Genomic DNA, 19,706 nt, shown 5'->3' on the forward strand with positions numbered 1-19,706 from the left:
GATTGTGTCAGCACTGGGCAGTTACTCTCTAAAGAGTTGAGAGGGAAGCAGGGAGGCACGTTTGTAATGGCTTACCACCAGTGTGATTCTTACATAGATTTTTATTTTTCATACAAATACTGAGCATAGTGGCTGGCCAAATGAAGCTTTCACAAAATGTTTATTAAATCGAAAGGGCAATAACAGTGGTCATAAATCTCCTACCAAAGATGAGAAAGCATCAGTGAATAAAGACTCAGAGGGTCTTTGCTTTTTAGTCTATTCACATCTCTGAATGCAGTGTACCTAATGTGTCTTTATCCTTTTTAGTGCTCCCAGTGGACTTCTCTATTGTGGGTAAAAATCCAGAAATAATCCACAGGAATACTCTTAAGTATCTTGTGCTGAATAGAAAACGGTTTTTAAAAGGTGGAACATCTTATATTTGACATACCAGTTGAGTGTATTCCTAGAAGTGGAGTTTGTCTTGTTCAGTCTCTGAGTCATGTCTGACTCTCTGCGGCCCTGTGGACTGCAGCACGCTGGGTTTCCCTGTCCTTCCCTGTCTCCTGGAGCTTGCTCAAACGCGTGCCCATTGAGTTGGTGATGCCATTTGATTAGACTGTTTAATTTACACTGAGTAATTTTAGATTTCCATTTTTCAGAGGTGTGGGCGTAAGAATGACAGAGCCAGTGTATCTCAGCCCTTCATTTGATAATGTCCTGCCCAACTACTTGTTTTTACAGGTAAGTGTTTGTAAAAACAAATATTTAGTGACATTGAAATATCCTTCAGTGAATTATTTGAAATCTAAGGATTTGTTCTGTTTCTGTTAACTTTTTTTTTTTTTGTAGTGTATTTGTATATTTACTGATCTACCTTTGGTAGCAAGAAAAAGCTGAGATTTTCAACTATGTTTTCTCCCTTCCTTTGCCCAACAATGTTTTAATAGCTTATTGTAATGATTGCTTTCCAACTCAGCATATTAATGCTTAAATAATGCATGCATTTGCTATACATATTAGTGTTTCACGTGTGACAGTGAGATTCAAATGGTTTACTTTAGCAGATTTTGGTCAGATGGTTATCAATTGCTGTGATATAACAATTTGCCTTATCTAGTTTATGAGGTACTTTCATATACAGTAACTGATGTGATTTGTTACAATCTACTGGTTAGGTGGCAGCATTTATCATTACTGTTGTTATTATTTCCAATATAAGATGGAGAAAAGGAAAGATACAACAATATAAGTGTAGAGTTCCAAAGAATAGCAAGGAGAGATAAGAAAGCCTTCCTCTGTGATCAATGCAAAGAAATAGAGGAAAACAGTAGAATGGGAAAGACTAGAGATTTCTTCAAGAAAGTTAGAGATACCAAGGGAACATTTCATGCAAAGATGAGCTCGATAAAGGACAGAAATGGCATGGACCTAACAGAAGCAGAAGATATGAAGAAGAGGTGGCAAGAATACACAGAAGAACTGTACAAAAAAGATCTTCATGACCCAGATAATCATGATGGTGTGATCACCCACCTAGAGCCAGACATCCTGGCATGCAATGTCAGGTGGGCCTTAGGAAGCATCACTACGAACAAAGCTAGTGGAGGTGATGGAATTCCAGTTGAGCTATTCCAAATCCTGAAAGATGATGCTTTAAAGTGCTGCACTCAATATGCTAGCAAATTTGGAAAACTCAGCAGTGGCCACAGGACTGGAAAGGTCAGTTTTCATTCCAGTCCCAAAGAAAGGCAATGCCAAAGAATGTTCAATCTACCACACAATTGTACTCATCTCACATGATAGTAAAGTAATGCTCAAAATTCTCCAAGCCAGGCTTCAGCAATACGTGTACTGTGAACTTGCAGATGTTCAAGGTGGATTTAGAAAAGGCAGAGGAACCAGAGATCAAATTGCCAACATCCGTTGGATGATCAAAAAAGCAAGAGAGTTCCAGAAAAATATCTATTTCTGCTTTATTGACTATTTCAAAGCTTTTGACTGTGTGGATCATAACAGACTCTGGAAAATTCTGAAAGAGATGGGAATACCAGACCACCTGACCTGCCTCTTGAGAAACCTGTATGCAGGTCAGGAAGCAACAGTTAGAACTGGACATGGAACAACAGACTGGTTCCAAATAGGAAAAGGAGTACGTCAAGGCTGTATATTGTCACCCTGCTTATTTAACTTATATGCAGAGTACATCATGAGAAACGCTGGGCTGGAAGAAGCACAAGCTGGAATCAAGATTGCCAGGGGAAATATCAATAACCTCAGATATGCAGATGACACCACCTTTATGGCAGAAAGTGAAGAAGAACCAAAGAGCCTCTTGATGAAAGTGAAAGAGGAGAGTGAAAAAGTTGGCTTAAAGCTCAACATTCAGAAAACTAAGATCATGGCATCTGGTCCCATCATTTCATGGGAAATAGATGGGGAAACAGTGGAAACAGCAGGTGACTTTATTTTGGGGGGCTCCAAAATCACTGCAGATGGTGACTGCAGCTATGAAATGAAAAGACGCTTACTCCTTAGAAGAAATGTTACAACCAACCTAGACAGCATATTAAAAAGCAGAGACATTACTTTGTCAACAGAGGTCTGTCTAGTCAAAACTTTGTTTATCCAGTGGTCATGTATGGATGTGAGAGTTGGAATCTAAAGAAAACTGAGCGCCGAAGAATTGATGCTTTTGAACTGTGGTGTTGGAGAAGACTCTTGAGAGTCCCTTAGACTACAAGGAGATCCAGCCAGTCCATCCTAAAGGAGATCAGTCCTGAATATTCATTGGAAGGACTGGTGCTGAAGCTGAAACTCTAATACTTTGGCCACCTGATGCGAAGAACTGACTCATTGGAAAAGACCCTGATGCTGGGAAAGATTGAAGGCAGGAGGAGAAGGGGATGACAGAGGATGAGATGGTTGAATGGCATCACTGACTCAGTGGACATGAGTTTGATTAAATTCTGGGAGTTGGTGATGGACAGGGAGGCCTGGTGTGCTGCAGTCCATGGTGTTGCAAAGAGTCGGACATGAAGGAACTACTGAACTGAACTGAAAGAAGTCAAGTAGAGATCAGATCAGATCAGATCAGTCGCTCAGTCATCTCTGACTCTTTGCGACCCCATGAATTGCAGCATGCCAGGCCTCCCTGTCTATCACCAACTCCCGGAGCTCACCCAGACTCACGTCCATTGAGTCAGTGATGCCATCCAGCCATCTCATCCTCTGTCGTCCCCTTCTCCTCCTGCCCCCAATCCCTCCCAGCATCAGAGTCTTTCCCAATGAGTCAACTCTTTGCATGAGGTGGCCAAAGTACTGGAGTTTCAGCTTTAGCATCATTCCTTCCAAAGAAATCCCAGGGCTGATCTCCTTCAGAATGGACTGGTTGGATCTCCTTGCAGTCCAAGGGACTCTCAAGAGTCTTCTCCAACACCACACTTCAAAAGCATCAATTCTTCAGTGCTCAGCCTTCTTTACAGTCCAACTCTCACATCCATACATGACCACTGGAAAAACCATAGCCTTGACTAGATGGACCTTTGTTGGCAAAGTAATGTCTCTGCTTTTGAATATGCTCTCTAGGTTGGTCATAACTTTCCTTCCAAGGAGTAAGCGTCTTTTAATTTCATGGCTGCAGTCACCATCTGCAGTGATTTAGGAGCCCAGAAAAATAAAGTCTGACACTGTTTCCACTGTTTCCCCATCTATTTGCCATGAAGTGATGGGACCGGATGCCATGATCTTCATTTTCTGAATGTTGAGCTTTAAGCCAACTTTTTCACTCTCCACTTTCACTTTCATCAAGAGGATTTGAGTTCCTCTTCACTTTCTGCCATAAGGGTGGTGTCATCTGCATATGAGGTTATTGATATTTCTCCCAGAAATCTTGATTCCAGTTTGTGCTTCATTCAGGCTGGCATTTCATATGATGTACTCTGCATATAAGTTAAATAAGCAGGGTGACAATATACAGCCTTGACGTACTCCTTTTCCTATTTGGAACCAGTCTGTTGTTCCATGTCCAGTTCTAACTGTTGCTTCCTGACCTGCATACAGGTTTCTCAAGAGGCAGGTCAGGTGGTCTGGTATGCCCATCTCTTTCAGAATTGTCCACAGTTTATTGTGATCCACACAGTCAAAGGCTTTGGCATAGTCAATAAAGCAGATAGATGTTTTTCTGGAACTCTCTTGCTTTTACCATGATCCAGTGGATGTTGGGAATTTGATCTCGGGTTCCTCTGCCTTTTCTAAAACCAGCTTGAACATCAGGAAGTTCACGGTTCACATATTGCTGAAGCCTGGCTTGGAGAATTTTGAGCATTACTTTACTAGCATGTGAGATGAGTGCAATTGTGCGGTAGTTTGAGCATTTTTTGACATTGCCTTTCTTTGGAATTGGAATGAAAACTGACCTTTCCAGTCCTATGGCCACTGCTGAGTTTTCCAAATTTGCTGGCATATTGAGTGCAGCACTTTCACAGCATCATCTTTCAGGATTTGGAATAGCTCAACTGGAATTCTATCACCTCCACTAGCTTTGTTCATAGTGATGCTTTCTAAGGCCCACTTGACTTCACATTCCAGGATGTCTGGCTCTAGGTCAGTGATCACACCATCGTGATTATCTGGGTCATGAAGATCTTTTTTGTACAGTTCTTCTGTGTATTCTTGCCATCTCTTCTTAATATCTTCTGCTTCTGTTAGGTCCATACCATTTCTGTCCTTTATCGAGCTCATCTTTGAATGAAATGTTCCTTTGGTATCTCTGATTTTCCTGAAGAGATCCCTAGTCTTTCCCATTCTGTTGTTTTCCTCTATTTCTTTGCATTGATCGCTGAAGAAGGCTTTCTTATCTCTTCTTGCTATTCTTTGGAACTCTGCATTCAGATGCTTATATCTTTCCTTTTCTCCTTTGCTTTTCGCTTCTCTTCTTTTCACAGCTATTTGTAAGGCCTTCCCAGACAGCCATTTTTCTTTTTTGCATTTCTTTTCCATGGGGATGGTCTTGATCCCTGTCTCCTGTAGAATGTCACGAACCTCATTCCATAGTTCATCAGGCACTCTATCTATCAGATCTAGGCCCTTAAATCTATTTCTCACTTCCACTGTATAGTCATAAGGGATTTGATTTAGGTCATACCTGAATGGTCTAGTGGTTTTCCCTACTTTCTTCAATTTAAGTCTGAATTTGGCAATAAGGAGTTCATGATCTGAGCCACAGTCAGCTCCTGGTCTTGTTTTTGCTGATTGTATAGAGCTTCTCCATCTTTGGCTGCAAAGAATATAATCAATCTGATTTTGATGTTGACCATCTGGTGATGTCCATGTATAGAGTCTTCTCTTGTGTTGTTGGAAGAGGGTGTGTGTTATGACCAGTGCATTTTCTTGGCAAAACTCTATCAGTCTTTGCCCTGCTTCATTCTGTATTCCAAGGCCAAATTTGCCTGTTACTCCAGGTGTTTCTTGACTTCCTACTTTTGCATTCCAGTCCCCTATAATGAAAAGGGCATCTCTTTTGGCTGTTAGTTCTAAAAGGTCTTGTAGGTCTTCATAGAACCGTTCAACTGCAGCTTCTTCAGCGTTACTGGTTGGGGCATAGACTTGGATTACTGTGATATTGAATGGTTTGCCTTGGAAACGAACAGAGATCATTCTGTCATTTTTGAGATTGCATCCAAGTACTGCATTATGGACTCTTCTGTTGACCATGATGGCCACTCCATTTCTACTGGGGGATTCCTGCCCGCAGTAGTAGATATAATGGTCATCTGAGTTAAATTCACCCATTCCAGTCCATTTCAGTTCGCTGATTCCTAGAATGTCGACGTTCACTCTTGCCATCTCGTTTGACCGCTTCCAATTTGCCTTGATTCATGGACCTGACATTCCAGGTTCCTATGCAATATTGCTGTTTACAGCATTGGATCTTGCTTCTATCACCAGTCACATGCACAGCTGGGTATTGTTTTTGCTTTGGCTCCATCCCTTCATTCTTTCTGGAGTTATTTCTCCACTGATCTCCAGTAGCATACTGGGCACCTACTGACCTGGGGAGTTCCTTTTCAGTATCCTATCATTTGCCTTTTCATACTGTTCATGGGGTTCTCAAGGCAAGAATACTGAAGTGGTTTGCCATTCCCTTCTCCAGTGGACCACATTCTGTCATATCTCTCCACCATGACCTGCCCATCTTGGGTTGCCCATGAGCATGGCTTAGTTTCATTGAGTTAGACAAGGCTGTGGTCTTAGTATGATTAGATTGACTAGTTTTCTGTGAGTATGGTTTCAGTGTGTTTGCCCTCTGATGCCCTCTTGCAACACCTACCGTCTTACTTGGGTTTCTCTTACCTTGGGTGTGGGGTATCTCTTCATGGCTGCTTCAGCAGAGCGCAGCCATTGCTCCTTACCTTGGACGAGGGGTATCTCCTCACCGCCGCCCTTCCTGACCTTCAACGTGGGATAGCTCCTCTAGGCTCTCCTGCGCCCACACAGCCACGGCTCCTTGGACGTGGGGTTGGTCCTCCCGGCCACCGGCCCTGGACTTGGTCGTTGGGTTGTTCCTCCCCACTGCCGCCCTTGGCCTCGGGTTTAGGGGCGTGGGATAGCTCCTCCCGCCCGCTGCCCCTGGCCTCGGGCTTGGGGCGTGGGGTATCTCTTCTCGGCCACTGCCCCTGACCTCGGACGTGGGGTAACTCCTCTCGTCGCCGCCCCTGACCTCAGATGCTAGGTATCTCCTCTCGGCCGCCCCCCCGACCTCGGACGCAGGGTAGCTCCTCTCGGCTGTTCCTGCGCCGTCGCAGTCTGGTACTCTCAGCCGCTGCCCCTGACCTCGGACGTGGGGTAACTCCTCTTGGCCGCTGCCCTTCGGGCATGGGGTCCCCCTGGCTTCTGCCCCTGACCTCGGACATGGGGTGGCTCCTCTCGCCTGCGCTTTGGCGCGCCCGTCGCAGCCGCCACAGAAACCTTTTATGGATTTGCATGTATCTCTGTTAGATAAATGAAAATGATTCCTGAAAAGTTTAAGATGGCCACCAACTTAAGGCAGTGGTATTTGTAACACATAGAACAGGTCATGCAGTAGTGTGTCAGATTTTGGCTTTTTTCTTACACTTCTACTTAAAATGTGAGTGCTCTCTTGTTTGAAATAATTTTTACTAAAACCTAAAATAAGAAGAAGCTACACAAGGACTAAAATTCTATTGAGATGACCATGATTTTAAGATCTTTCAGTGAACAAGCAAAAATCGCTGGAGGTGAAATGGAGAAGGCAGTAAAGAAAGAATCACTTTGTGCCTGCTTCTATTTTCCCACTGCCTTCCAGTGCCTTTACCACCCCCGCTTTTTTTTTTTAACAATTAAAAAAATTTTATTTTTGGCTGTGTTGAGTTTTCTTTGCTGTGTGGGCTTTTCTCTAGTTGTGGTGAGTGAGGGCTACTCTCTAGTTGTGGTGTGCGGGCTTCTCATTGTGGTGGCTTCTCTTGTTGTGGGGCACAGGCTCCAGGTGCACAGGCTTCAGGAGTTGTTACACATGGGCTTAGTCTCTGTGGCACATGGAGTCTTCCCATACCAGGGATTGAACCCGTGTCCCCTGGATTGGCAGTGGATTCCTATCCACTGTGCCACCAGGGAAGTCCTCAGAGCCTTTAAATACCATCGTGTTAACAAGGAATTTATTTCAAACCACAGTCTGTATAGACCAGTTTCTATGTAGCTGTATTTTTTAAAAGCTAAAAAATGTTCAGCTGTTGCTGAAAGTCACAGATGTCAATCAGTTCATCAGAAATACCTTAAGCGTCGTCTGAACTCCTTTGCTCCTGATGTTCCTTTCAGATCACGACAAAAGTAAAAACGTAAAAGGTTTCCCTAGACCCAGATGTCGAATGTTCCTTAGGATCTGTCTCATCAAGCAGGCAGTGGACAAATTTATTTGCTTTCTTTCCTATCCATTGATTCAACATTAAAAAAAAAAAAATTACTCCCCAAGTGGTGTCCTGTGATGTAACATGTTAGAAATGTAAACATTGATCTTTCCGTTCAGGTCTTTATATTTTGTGAGCAGCAGGTTCACTCCTGGTGTCTTCGACATCATTGGTTTAGCCCATCCAATAGAATTCTTTGTTGGGAACAAGATTGACAAAATGAACAAGATGATTGGACATGGCATAAAAAGCTGAAATTGCAGCTATATCCCAGGTACCTTCTTGGTTGAGGCTGTGCACCTGCAGCTTTTTGAAACGGTAATCTGTTACGTCATCAGCTTGGGAAATAGCGAGCACCCATTCCAGCATTGCCTTTTCCTGGGCAGGGAGGTCAGACTTTCTCTAGTTAACGCAGACCTGGTCAGAGAGCGCTGGCTTCTTCAAGAAGACCCTTTACTGGGCACTGTGGACGACCACGCTATGTGACCACGTTGGCTAGGCTGATCACCCAAATGAGAGCTCCCTGTCAGCTTTGCTGCGCTGGTCTGTTTCCTTTTTCAGGTGGCATTGTAATAAGCAAAAAAGCTCTGAATTTCAGTGGCTGGTGAAACAGCACTTTAAATACATTTGGTAAAAATCCTGTCATCAGCCACACGACACTGAAGCTGCAGAGCGCTGACATGTGCGTTGGTCTTAATAATCGGTATACACCCATCTGTGCACAGAGAGAAGGAGAGCTTGCTTGTCTGTGTCTCCTTCCTCACCATTGGTTTTCTCTTTTGAAGGGGTGATCTTGGATTCACTTGAGCACTGTAACCCTCTCAAGTTTCTGAGTACCTATGAATCGATGTGTTTCAGCGTAAGAATGAATGGAAACCTTTGAACTTAAAAAATAGCACACATGTTGAATTTCCCTGGTGGTCCAGTGGTTATGACTTCATGCTCACAGAGTAGGGGGTACAGATCCAATCCCTGGATGCCTCATGGTGTGGCCTGAAACACTAAAAAAATGAATAAATAAAAAATAGCCCTATGTTTCTTAACCTCTAATTTTTTTTCCTGCCAAGCAATTTTTAAAATAAATGCTTATGTAATGTTATTCTATCATACTGAAGACTGACCCGTCATCCTCCAGTCTTTATATAATGAATACTAATAACGTGTTAATAATTTAATAAAAATGTATACCTATAGATGGAGATACTTTTGGCTTATGTAATCTTTCATAATATATTTGTGAGTGCTAACCAGAAATAGCTAAAATGTTTTCACTTTCTGTTGCTGAAGTGTGGTCATGGTGGGGAGATAGGAACCCAGATATGCCTTTAAGAGGCATCAGTGGCATAAAACGAAGATTCTTAGGTCAGAATTAGCAAAGCACCTCATATGGCAAGGTTTTGTACACTTTCTGGGTAAAGATACAAAGCTTTTTCACACTTATAAGACATCTCTTGCCTTCAGAATATTGAGAACCACTGAATTGAAAAAGGACAGGGTGCATTTTTTGGTGAATTGGTTGGGGAAATGCGTCGTGTGTGTGTGTGTGTATGGATGCCTTGTGAGATCACAAGATACTCTGGGAAATTGAGAATTTTCTGACACTGGTATATTTACAATAAACATACTCTTGGCTGAGGATGTTGTATTGGGTTACCTCCGGTAATCTCTTCTTAAAATTATTTGTTTTTTTCATGGCTGCTCTGGGTCTTTGTTACTGAGCATGAGCTTTATCTCATTGTGGTGTGGGGGCTACTCTTCAGCTGCAGTGTGCCGGTTTAGTTGCTCTGTGGCAAGTGGGATCTTCCTGGACCAGGGATCGAACCTATGTCCTCAGCATTGGCAGGCAGATTCTTAAGCACGGAAGTCCCTCCAGTAATCTCTACTTTCTCTGTTTCTGAAATTTAAAGTGATCTAGAGTCACTGACAGCCGATCATTTTATTTTTTCCTTATAGAATTTGCCATCTGCTGTAGTAAGCCATGTTCTGGATCCTCAGCCTGGAGAGAAGATTCTAGATTTGTGTGCAGCACCCGGAGGCAAAACAACACACATTGCAGCACTGATGCACGATCAGGTGAGGCCGTCCGTGCAGAGCTGCCCATGGTGTCACTGTCACGAAAGAGAAGTCTGTCCTTGGGCAACTGTAGCTCGGATTTTACTGCTTTTTCCTTCATGTGCATATTTGCTTGTGCCTTTGTAACCACTCTGTGCTTCAGCTGAGATTCTTCAGCTCAAGAAAAGTTTGCGAGTTGACGTTACCTTTCCTGTTTGTTTCAAATTCCATAAAACCAGATGGTTCCTAAAATATACATGCTAGTAGCTTCAGTTACAATAGCTTTATTTCTTCAAAAAATTATTTTATATTGGAGTGTAGCTGATTAATAATGTTGTGATAGTTTCAGGTGGACAGCAAAGGGATCTAAAATGAGGCAATGAACTTATAGCTTTCTTGATCAAGAGTCAGATTTTAATTGATTGCTGGACTGATTTTAAAAAAGACTTATCCTTACGATGAGTAGTGGGGTACACCAATAAACCAGAGTGAGCAAAATGTCCTTCTTCATGGAGCTTACACTCCAGTAAAGGGACACAGATAACAAATGAGTAGAAGATAAGGCATGTGTAATTGTGGTGAGGGCTGCGGTGAAACACAAAGGGAGGCCCTGGGGCTTGGGAATATGGCGAGACGGGAGAGTGAGTTTGCAGTTTTATGTGCGTAGCAAGGGAGAGCTGCCCTGGGAAGGTGGTATTTGGGGAAGATTTACAGGTGGGAAGGATGTTCCAGTGAGAGGAAATCATAAGGGTGAATGCGCTGAGGCTGGAGGCCGTCTTGACTTTTGGGGGGAACCTGAAGTAGTTTTGCTGTGTGGACTAAGTGATAAGGGAGAGAATCAGAGAGATGGGGTCAGGCCCGAGGCATTTTGGTGGAGGAGCTTTGCCAGGGTCTGAGGGGACTTTACACCTGCTCCAGAGATGGGAGCTTGCTTCTTACATTGGCCAAGGCCTCAAACAAGCTGTAAGAGGGAGCAATAGATGCAGAGAGACCACTTAGGAGACAGTAAGTCAGGGGACATCACAGAGCGGGTGAGAAGTTGGGCAGGTTCTGGCTATATTTTCAAGCTGGAGCTGTTAGGAGTTGTTGGTGGGTTGGACGTGGGTTGTGAAATGAGAGAGTAACCGAGGGTGACTCCTTAGGTTTTTGGCCACAGAACCTAGAGAGACGGAGCAGCTGGATTGGGAGGACTCTGCGAGGAGTGCATTTGGCAGGGAAAAATCAGCCATGTTGTTGTTCAGTCGCTTAGTCGTGTCTAGCTGTTTGCGACCCCATGGACTGCAGCACACCAGGCTTCCCTGTCCGTCACTATCTCCTGAAGTTTGCTCAAATTCAGTTAGTGATGCCATCCAGATGTCGCATCCTCTGTTGTTCCCTTCTCCTCCTGCATTCAGTCTTTCCCAGCATCAGGGTCTTTTCCAGTGAATTGGCTCTTCATGTCAGGTGGCCTTCGGCTTTAGCATCAGCTTTGTTTAAAAGCAGCCACACAGCCTGGGTGGCTTACGGCTTACTCCTGAGTCCATTCTGGAGTCTGTGTGATTCAGTTGATCCCAGCCTGCCTGGCTCTAGCACTGGGTCAGTGATGGGTTAGCCAGAGGTTCTGATGACCTTGATGGGCTCACCCACTTGGGTTGGATGGCATTGGCTCAGCTGAGGCCACTGGAGTGTCTTGCTTCTGGTCCCTGCGTCTCTCAGCTTCCTGTGGGGCCAGGGTGTTCGCCCAGCAGAGGGCAGTAGTGATGGTCAGCAGTGGCAGAGGACAATGCAGAACCAGGATGCTGCGGGAGTGCTTTTTGCATCTCTGCCTACATCACCTTTGCTGTCATCCTATTGGCCAGTGGAAACCATGTGGCTGAGACCAGCTGGGACCAGCCGAGTGTTGCAAGGTCAACAGCAGAGGATGAGAATATGTGAAGACTTAAAAAATTGGGGCTGTTTAGGCAATGTCCCTGTGGGCCAGCACCCCTGGAACCTGAATAGAAATAACTGAGTCAGAATTGAATCCCAGATTTCATTACTGCGTTTGATTTGTTGTCATTGTTGATTTGTTTTAATGTAGTTAATCAGACTCTGTGTAAGTGTAGCCTCCTGGCTCACACTTCTGTAAAAGCAGCCTTCAGCCAGCGTTCTCCTTCATTGTAGTTACACTGGAACCTTATTCTGGTGGTTTTTGCCTACTTTTCCAGTTCCACTTGCTTGAAATGGTTTTCCTGTCCATCACGGTATTAATTGGAACTGTGCCGACTGCTCAACCTGGTGTCACCTCCAGGAGCATGATCAGCAAATCTTCAGTACTGTAGTCTATGCAGTCGGTGCATACGTCACACAAGAAGGGAAAAAAAGAAAAAGACAATGAAGAGCTTGTGTCACTATCTCTGCAGAACCATTTCACAGAGCGTTTTCAAATATGTGAATATCACAGTTCAGTTCAGTTGCTCAGTCATGTCCGACTCTTTGCAACCTCATGGACCGCAGCACACCAGGCTTCCCTGTCCATCACCAACTCCTGGAGCTTGCTCAAACTCATGCCCATCGAGTCAGTGATGCCATCCAGCCATCTCATCCTCTGTCGTCCCCTTCTCCCGCCTTCAATCTTTCCCAGCATCAGGGTCTTTTCAAATGAGCCAGTTCTTGGCATCAGGTGGCCAAAGTATTGGAGCTTCAACATCAGTCCTTCCAATGAATATTCAGGACCGGTTTCCTTTAGGATGGACTGGTTGGATCTCCTTGCAGTCCAAGGGACTCTTGAGAGTCTTCTCCAACACCACAGTTCAAAAGCTTCAATTCTTCGGTGCTCAGCCTTCTTTATGGTCCAACTCATCACATACATGACTTCTGGAAATACCATAGCTTTGACTATGAATATCACAGCCTGTTCAGAAAACTGTAGCCTCTTCTCTTTAATGACTTTTTTAAAAGATTTTTTTTTTGATATGGACCATTTTTAAAGTATTGAATTTTTGCAGTATTATTTCTGTTTTTTCATGTTTTCTTTTTTTGGCTGCACCGCTGCATGTGTGATCTTAGCTCCCCAGCTGGGGATCAAACCCGCCCCCCCCGCCCCCCCCCGCCTTGAAACATGAAGTCTTAACCACTGGACTGCCAGGGAAGTCCCTATTGACTTTGACTTAAAGTGGTTCCATGTAAAATTATTTTGAACTATTTTTTATAGTTCAGAACATTTTGCTGTGATACAGGATTATATTTTTCTGTCTTTAGTTGTCAGAATTCACATGAATTTTTGTTACGTGTACATAGCTCAGAAAGTACTGGGATAAAGGCTGGATTTTACAAGTAACATTCGTTTGCATCTCAGAGTTCTAGAAGGCAAATGTCTCAGAAAAACATGCTCTTCCAGAGTTGAGCATGGCATATCAAATTGGTGATATTTTAATATTTATCTCAAATGGATATTTTAAAGTTTCTTTGCGTGATAAGTCGCTTCATTCGTGTCTGAGTCTGTGACCCCATGGGCTGTAGCCCGCCAGGCTCCTCAGTCAAGAACACTGTAGTGGGTTGCCATGCTCTCCTCCAGGGGATCATCCAGACCCGGGAATTGAACCCATGTCTCCTACATCTATCTCCTGCATTGGCAGGCAAGTTCTTTACCACCAGCACCACCTGGGAGAAGATTGCTAACACTGCTGTTCAGTTTTGAGTTCTGTGGAGTAAAAGTAGATGGGCATTATAAGAAAATTATCTGGCAAGATTGTGTTCTTTAAAAGGAAATGCTTAATAGGTAGTCGATGTAAAGTTAGTATACATTTGGATGATGAATTCACCTTTAAAACTGGGGGAAACAGGAAAGTGGGGAAGAGTATAATTATTCATGAGATTTTTTCTTTGATAATTTTCATGCTTCCTTTGTATTTGCACTTTTTTATGTTTCTTTTTTTTTTTTTTTTTTTTTTTTTTTTTTTAGGGAGAAGTGATAGCACTGGATAAAATACCCAAAAAAGTAGAAAAAATAAAGCAGAATGCATTATTGTTAGGATTGAATTCCATCCGGGCATTTTGCTTCGATGGAACAAAGGCCCTTAAACTTGATATGGTTAAGGACACAGACGGTGAGTTAAATTTTATCTTTCAAAGGCTTCTGTAATTGGCATTTACAGTCAGCTTTTGCTGCCTTTGTGCCATCCCCTAAATATCCATAGGGCCTTGAAACTGTGTCATGGGTCTAAGATATTTTGGCATAATAGATGTCTTTTTTGCTTTTCATCTCATCTTTGAATATCCGGTTTTAAATACAGAATCAAACCTCCAAGACTTGGTCAAACTCTTTGTTCTTAGCCTGTTTGTTTTAGTTTCGTATTACAGCTCAGGAAGTTGAGATTCTGTATAAGCCTTTCAGTTATATGATTCTTCGTGTTTCATTTTTCTTGAGGAATTGGTGATATGTAGAACTAGAAAGGAAAAACTGCAATGATTCTTGTTCTGGAATAAAATATTGCATTGGTTAAATCACTCTATTTCTCTATCTTTGTTTCTATTTAGACTTTATTTCATAAATTACTCAAGGAGCTTGCGTATTTTAATCAATTATGGGCGTTGTTTTCCTGGAATGTTTATTGATTAGATGCTGTTCGATTCATGTGATTTATAAAAAGCAATTTTTTAATTGGAGGATAATTGCTTTACAATTTGGTGTTTCTGCTGTACAACACTGTGAATCAGCTGTATGTATACACGTATCCTCTCCCTCTTGAGCCTCCCTCCCACCCCCACATCCGACCCCTCTAGGTCACTACAGAGCACCGGGCTCCCAGTGTTATGCAGAAACTGCCGCTAGCTGTCTATTTTACGCATGGTAGTGTGTATATGTCAGTACTACTTTCTCAATTTGTTTCATTCTCTCCTTCCCCTGCTGTGTGCACAAGTGTGTTCTCTACGTCTGTCTCTGCCTCTCCTGCAAATAGGTCATCAGTACCATTTATCTACTTTCCATATATATGTGTTAATGAATGATATTTGTTTTTCTCATTTACTTCACTCTGTGTGACAGACTCTAGGTTCATCTGCATCACTGCACATGACCCAGTTGGGTCACTTTTTATGCCCGAGTAATATTCCATTGATACATGTATCACATCTTCATGTGTTCGTCTGTCTGTAGACATCTAGGTTGCTTCCATGTCCTGGCCACTGTAAATAGGGCTGCAGTGAATGTTGGGGCACATGTGTCTTTTTGAGTTACGGTTTTCTCAGGGCATGTGCCCAGTAGTGGGATTGCTGGGTCACATGGTAGTTCTATTTTGAGTGTTTTACAGAACCTTCATACTGTTCTTTGTGGTGGTTATATCAGTTTACATTCCCACCAACAGTAAAAGAGGGTTCCCTTTTATCCACACCCTCTCCAGTATTTATTATTTGTAGATTGTTTGATGATAGCCATTCTGACTGGTGTGTGGAGATAACTCCTTGTAGTTTGATTTGCATTTCTTTAATAAGGAGGGATGTTGAGCATCTTTTTTTTTTTTTTTTTTGAGCATCTTTTTATGTGTTTGTTGACCATCTATATGTCTTTGGAGAAATATCTGTTTTGGTCTTCCACCCATTTTTTGATTGAGTTGTTTGTTATTTTGATATTGAGCTTCATGAACTGCTTCTATGTTTTGGAGATTAATCCTTTGTCTCTTGTTTCATTTGCAATTATTTTCGCACAATCTGAGGGTTGTCTTTGTGTCCTATTTATGGTTTCCTTTTCTGTGCAGGGGCTTTTAAGTTTTGGTCCCATTTGTTTATTTTTATTTCAGTTACCCTAGAAGGTGGGTCAGAGAGGATCTTGATGCCATTTATGTCGAAGAATGTTCCTCCTGTTTTCCTCTAAGAGCTTTATAGTGTCATATCTTACTATAGGTCGTGGGTCTTATTTTACGTCTTTACTCCATTTTGAGTTTATTTTTGTGTCTGGTGTTAGAAAGTGTTCTGGTTTTATACTTTTACATGTAATGTGAAAGTGAAGTTGCTCAGTCGTGTCCGACTCTTTGCGACCCCATGGACTGTAGCCTTCCAGGCTCCTCCCTCCATGGGATTCTCCAGGCAAGAATACTGGAGTGGGTTGCCATTTCCTTCTCCAGGGGATCTTCCCGACCCAGGGATCGAACCCGGGTTTCCTGCATTCCAGGAAGACGCTTTAACCTCTGAGCCACCAGGGAAGCCCTGTAGCTGTCCAGTTTTCCAAGCACCTCTTATTGAAGAGACTGTCTTTTCTCCATTGTATATTCTTGCTTGATTCATGTGACTTAAAAATTTTTATTTTATATTGGAGTATAGGTGATTAACAACATGTTCGTTTCAGGTGTACAGCAAAGTGGTTGTTGTATATATCAGTTCAGTTCAGTTGCTCAGTTGTGTTCAACTCCTTGCGACCCCATGGACTGCAGCACACCAGGCCTCCCTGTCCATCACCAGCTCCTGGAGTTTACTCAAACTCATGTCCATTGAGTTGGTGATGCCATCCAGCCGTCTCACCCTCTGTCATCCCCTTTTCCTCCTGCCTTCAATCTTTCCCAGCATCAGGGTCTTTTCAAATGAATCAGTTCTTCACATCAGGTGGCCAAAGTATTGGAGTTCAGCCTCAGCATCAGATGTATGTATACATGTATCTATTCTTCTCCAGTTTAGGTTATTACAGAGTATTGAGCAGAGCTCCTTGTGCTATACAGTAGGCTCTTGTTCGTTATCTAATTTGAATATAGCATTGTGTGTATGTCAATCCCAAACTCCCAGTCGATCCCTCCTCCACACCCTTTCCCTTTAGCAATCATAAATTTGTTCTCTAAGTCTGTGAGTCTGTTTCTGTTTTGTAAATGAGTTCATTTGTATCGTTGTTTTGGATTCTGCATATAAGTAATGTCATAGGATATTTATCTTTGTCCGATTTGAGTTCATGGCATTATTTAGTTGTTTTTAATGGCTGAGTAAATACTCCATTGTATATGTACACCACATCTTCTTTATCCGTTCATCAGTCAGTGGACATTTAGATTGGTTCCATGTATTTGCTGTTGTAAATGGTGCTGAACATTGGGTGCATGTATCCTTTTGAACCATGTTTTTCTCTGGATATAGGTCCAGAAGTAGGGTTGCTGGATTATATGGTAGCTGTGTTTTTAGTTTTTTAAGGAACCTCCATACTGTTCTCCATAGTGGCTGTACCAGTGACTGTACATTCCCACCAACAGTGTAGGAAGGTTCCTTTACCTCCACACCCTCTCCACCATTTATTGTTGGCCATTTATTGATGATGGCCACTCTGACTGGTGTGAGGTGATATCTTATTATAGTTTTGATTTGCATTTCTCTAATAATTAGTTATATTGAGCATCTTTTCCTGTGCCTCTTGGCCATCTGTGTGTCTCCTTGGATAAATGTTTTTTTTAGAGTTTTTTTTCCCATTTCTTGATTAAGTTTTTTTTTTTCCTTTTTTTTTTTTTTGATTTTGAGTCATATGGCCTGTTTGTAAATTTTGGAGATTAATCCCTTGTTGGTCACGTGGTTTGCAGACATTTTCTCCCATTCTGTGGGTTGCCTTTGGTTTATGGTTTGCTTTGCTATACAGAATCTTCTGAGTTTAACTAGGTCCCATTTGTTTGCTTTCTTTTTCCATTACTCTAGGAGATGGATTGAAAAAGATATTGCTGTGATTTATATCAGATAGTGTTCTGCCTATGTTTTTCTCTAACAGTTTTATATTATCCAGTCTAACATTTAGGTCTTTAATCCATTCTGAGTTTATTTTTGTGTATGATGATAAAGAATGTTCTTTAATTTCATTTTTTTACATGTAGCCGTCCCATTTTATCAGCACCATTTATGGAAGAGGCCGCCCTTTCTCCATTGTATAGACTTTCTTCCTTTGCTGTAGATTAATTGCCCATAGATACATAGGTTTATTTCTTGGCTTTCTGCCTGTTCCATTGATCTGTATTTCTTTGTTAAATGCTGCTGCTGCTGTAAGTCGCTTCAGTCGTGTCCGACTCTGTGCGACCCCAGAGATGGCAGCCCACCAGGCTCCCCCGTCCCTGGGATTCTCCAGGCAAGAACACTGGAGTGGGTTGCCATTTCCTTCTCCAATGCATGAAAGTGAAAGTGAAGTCGCTCAGTCGTGTCTGACTCTTAGTGACCCCATGGACTGCAGCCCACCAGGCTCCTCCGTCCATGGGATTTTCCAGGCAAGAGTGCTGGAGTGGGTGCCATTGCCTTCTCCATGTTAAATGCTAGTACCATACTATTCTGATCACTATAGCTTTGTAGTATAGACTGAAGTCAGGGAGCCTGATTCCTCTAGCTTTGTTTTTCTTTCTCAAGATTGCTTTGGCTGTTTGGGGCCTTTTGTGTTTCCATACAAATTTTAAGATTTTTTTCTCTAATTCTGTAGAAAATACCATTAGTAATTTGCATTAAATCTACATATTGCTTTGGGTAGTATAGTCATTTTGACAATATTGATCTTCCAATTGGAGAACATGGTATATCTTTGCATCTGTTTGTGTCGTCTTTTCTCTAGTTGCAGAGAGCGAGGGCTGCTCTTCATTGCAGTGCACTAATTCTCCTGATGGTGGTTTCTCTGTGGCAGAGGATGGGCGTTGTCTCAGTAGTTGTGGCTCAGTTGGCCCCTGGCATGTGGAATCTTCCTGGACCAGGAGTCGAACCCGTGTCCCCTGCATTATGCTATGCTAAGTTACTTCAGTTGTGTCCGACTCTGTGCAACCCCATAGACGGCAGCCCACCAGGCTCCGCCGCCCCTGGGATTCTCCAGGCAAGAACACTGGAGTGGGTTGCTATTTCCTTCTCCAGTGCATGAAAGTGAAAAGTGAAAGTGAAGTCGCTCAGTCATGTCCGACTCTTAGCGACCCCATGGACTGCAGCCTACTAGGCTCCTCCATCCATGGGATTTTCCAGGCAAGAGTACTGGAGTGGGGTGCCATTGCCTTCTTCAAATTAGCAGGTGGATTCTTAACCACTAAACCACCAGGAAAGCCCATGTTGGAAATTTTGGAATTGGGAATTATGAGTCTTTCAAGTTAGTTCATCTGCAGTTTCTTCTTTGCTAATCTGGATGCCTTTTGTTCCATTTCATTGCCTCATTGCCCTTTCTAGAACCTTAGTACAATGCTGAATAGAAGTGGTGACAGGGATCCTCCATATCTGGTTCCTGATTAGTCTTTTTTCAGGTGGCTTAAAACTGTAGGTTTCTCATAGTCAGCCTTTATCAGGTTGAGAAATTTACTACTATTTCTGGTTTGTTGGATATTTAAAATCATGAAATGGTGTTGGATTTTGTCAGATGCTTTTTCTGTATCTTACTCACATGATTGTGGTTTTTTGACCTTTATTCGATTACTTTTCAGATTTTTGAATCAACCTTTCATTCCTGAGATAAATCCCACTTGGGCATAGTGTATAATCTTTTTCATATATTGTTGGATTGAGTTTGCTTGTATTTCATTGAGAATATTTGTGTCTATGTTTGTAAGAGATACTGGTCTGTGGTTTCTTTCTTGGAATATCTTTGTCAGGTTTTGGTGTCTCTGGTCATAGAATGAGTTGGAAATTATGCTTTTCTCTTATGTTTTTGAAAGAATTTTTGAAGACTTGGTATTTAAGTTTGATGGATTCATCAGTGAAGTCATCTGGGCCTGGGCTTTTCTTTGTGGGATTTAAAAAAAATGTTTCAGTCTCTGCTTATTATGGGTTTATTCACATTTTCTCTTTCTTGTATCAATTTCAGTAGTTTGTGTA

At 42.4% G+C, this 19,706-nt stretch overlaps 1 protein-coding gene across 5 annotated transcripts in view; it reads left to right on the top strand.

Annotated features, from left to right (window-relative positions):
- NSUN6 (NOP2/Sun RNA methyltransferase 6) overlaps positions 1–19,706 on the top strand; it is an 82,181-nt gene that overhangs the window by 43,585 nt on the left and 18,890 nt on the right. For all 5 annotated transcript variants that reach the window (XM_025264325.3, XM_025264328.3, XM_025264324.3 and 2 more), the window contains 3 exons: positions 645–726; positions 9,861–9,980; positions 13,882–14,026. In XM_025264325.3, coding sequence (XP_025120110.3) covers positions 645–726; positions 9,861–9,980; positions 13,882–14,026 — 347 coding nt within the window. The remainder of the gene's footprint in view (positions 1–644; positions 727–9,860; positions 9,981–13,881; positions 14,027–19,706) is intronic.

This window comes from Bubalus bubalis, chromosome 14, assembly GCF_019923935.1.
Source record: "Bubalus bubalis isolate 160015118507 breed Murrah chromosome 14, NDDB_SH_1, whole genome shotgun sequence".
Taxonomy (NCBI): domain Eukaryota; kingdom Metazoa; phylum Chordata; class Mammalia; order Artiodactyla; family Bovidae; genus Bubalus; species Bubalus bubalis.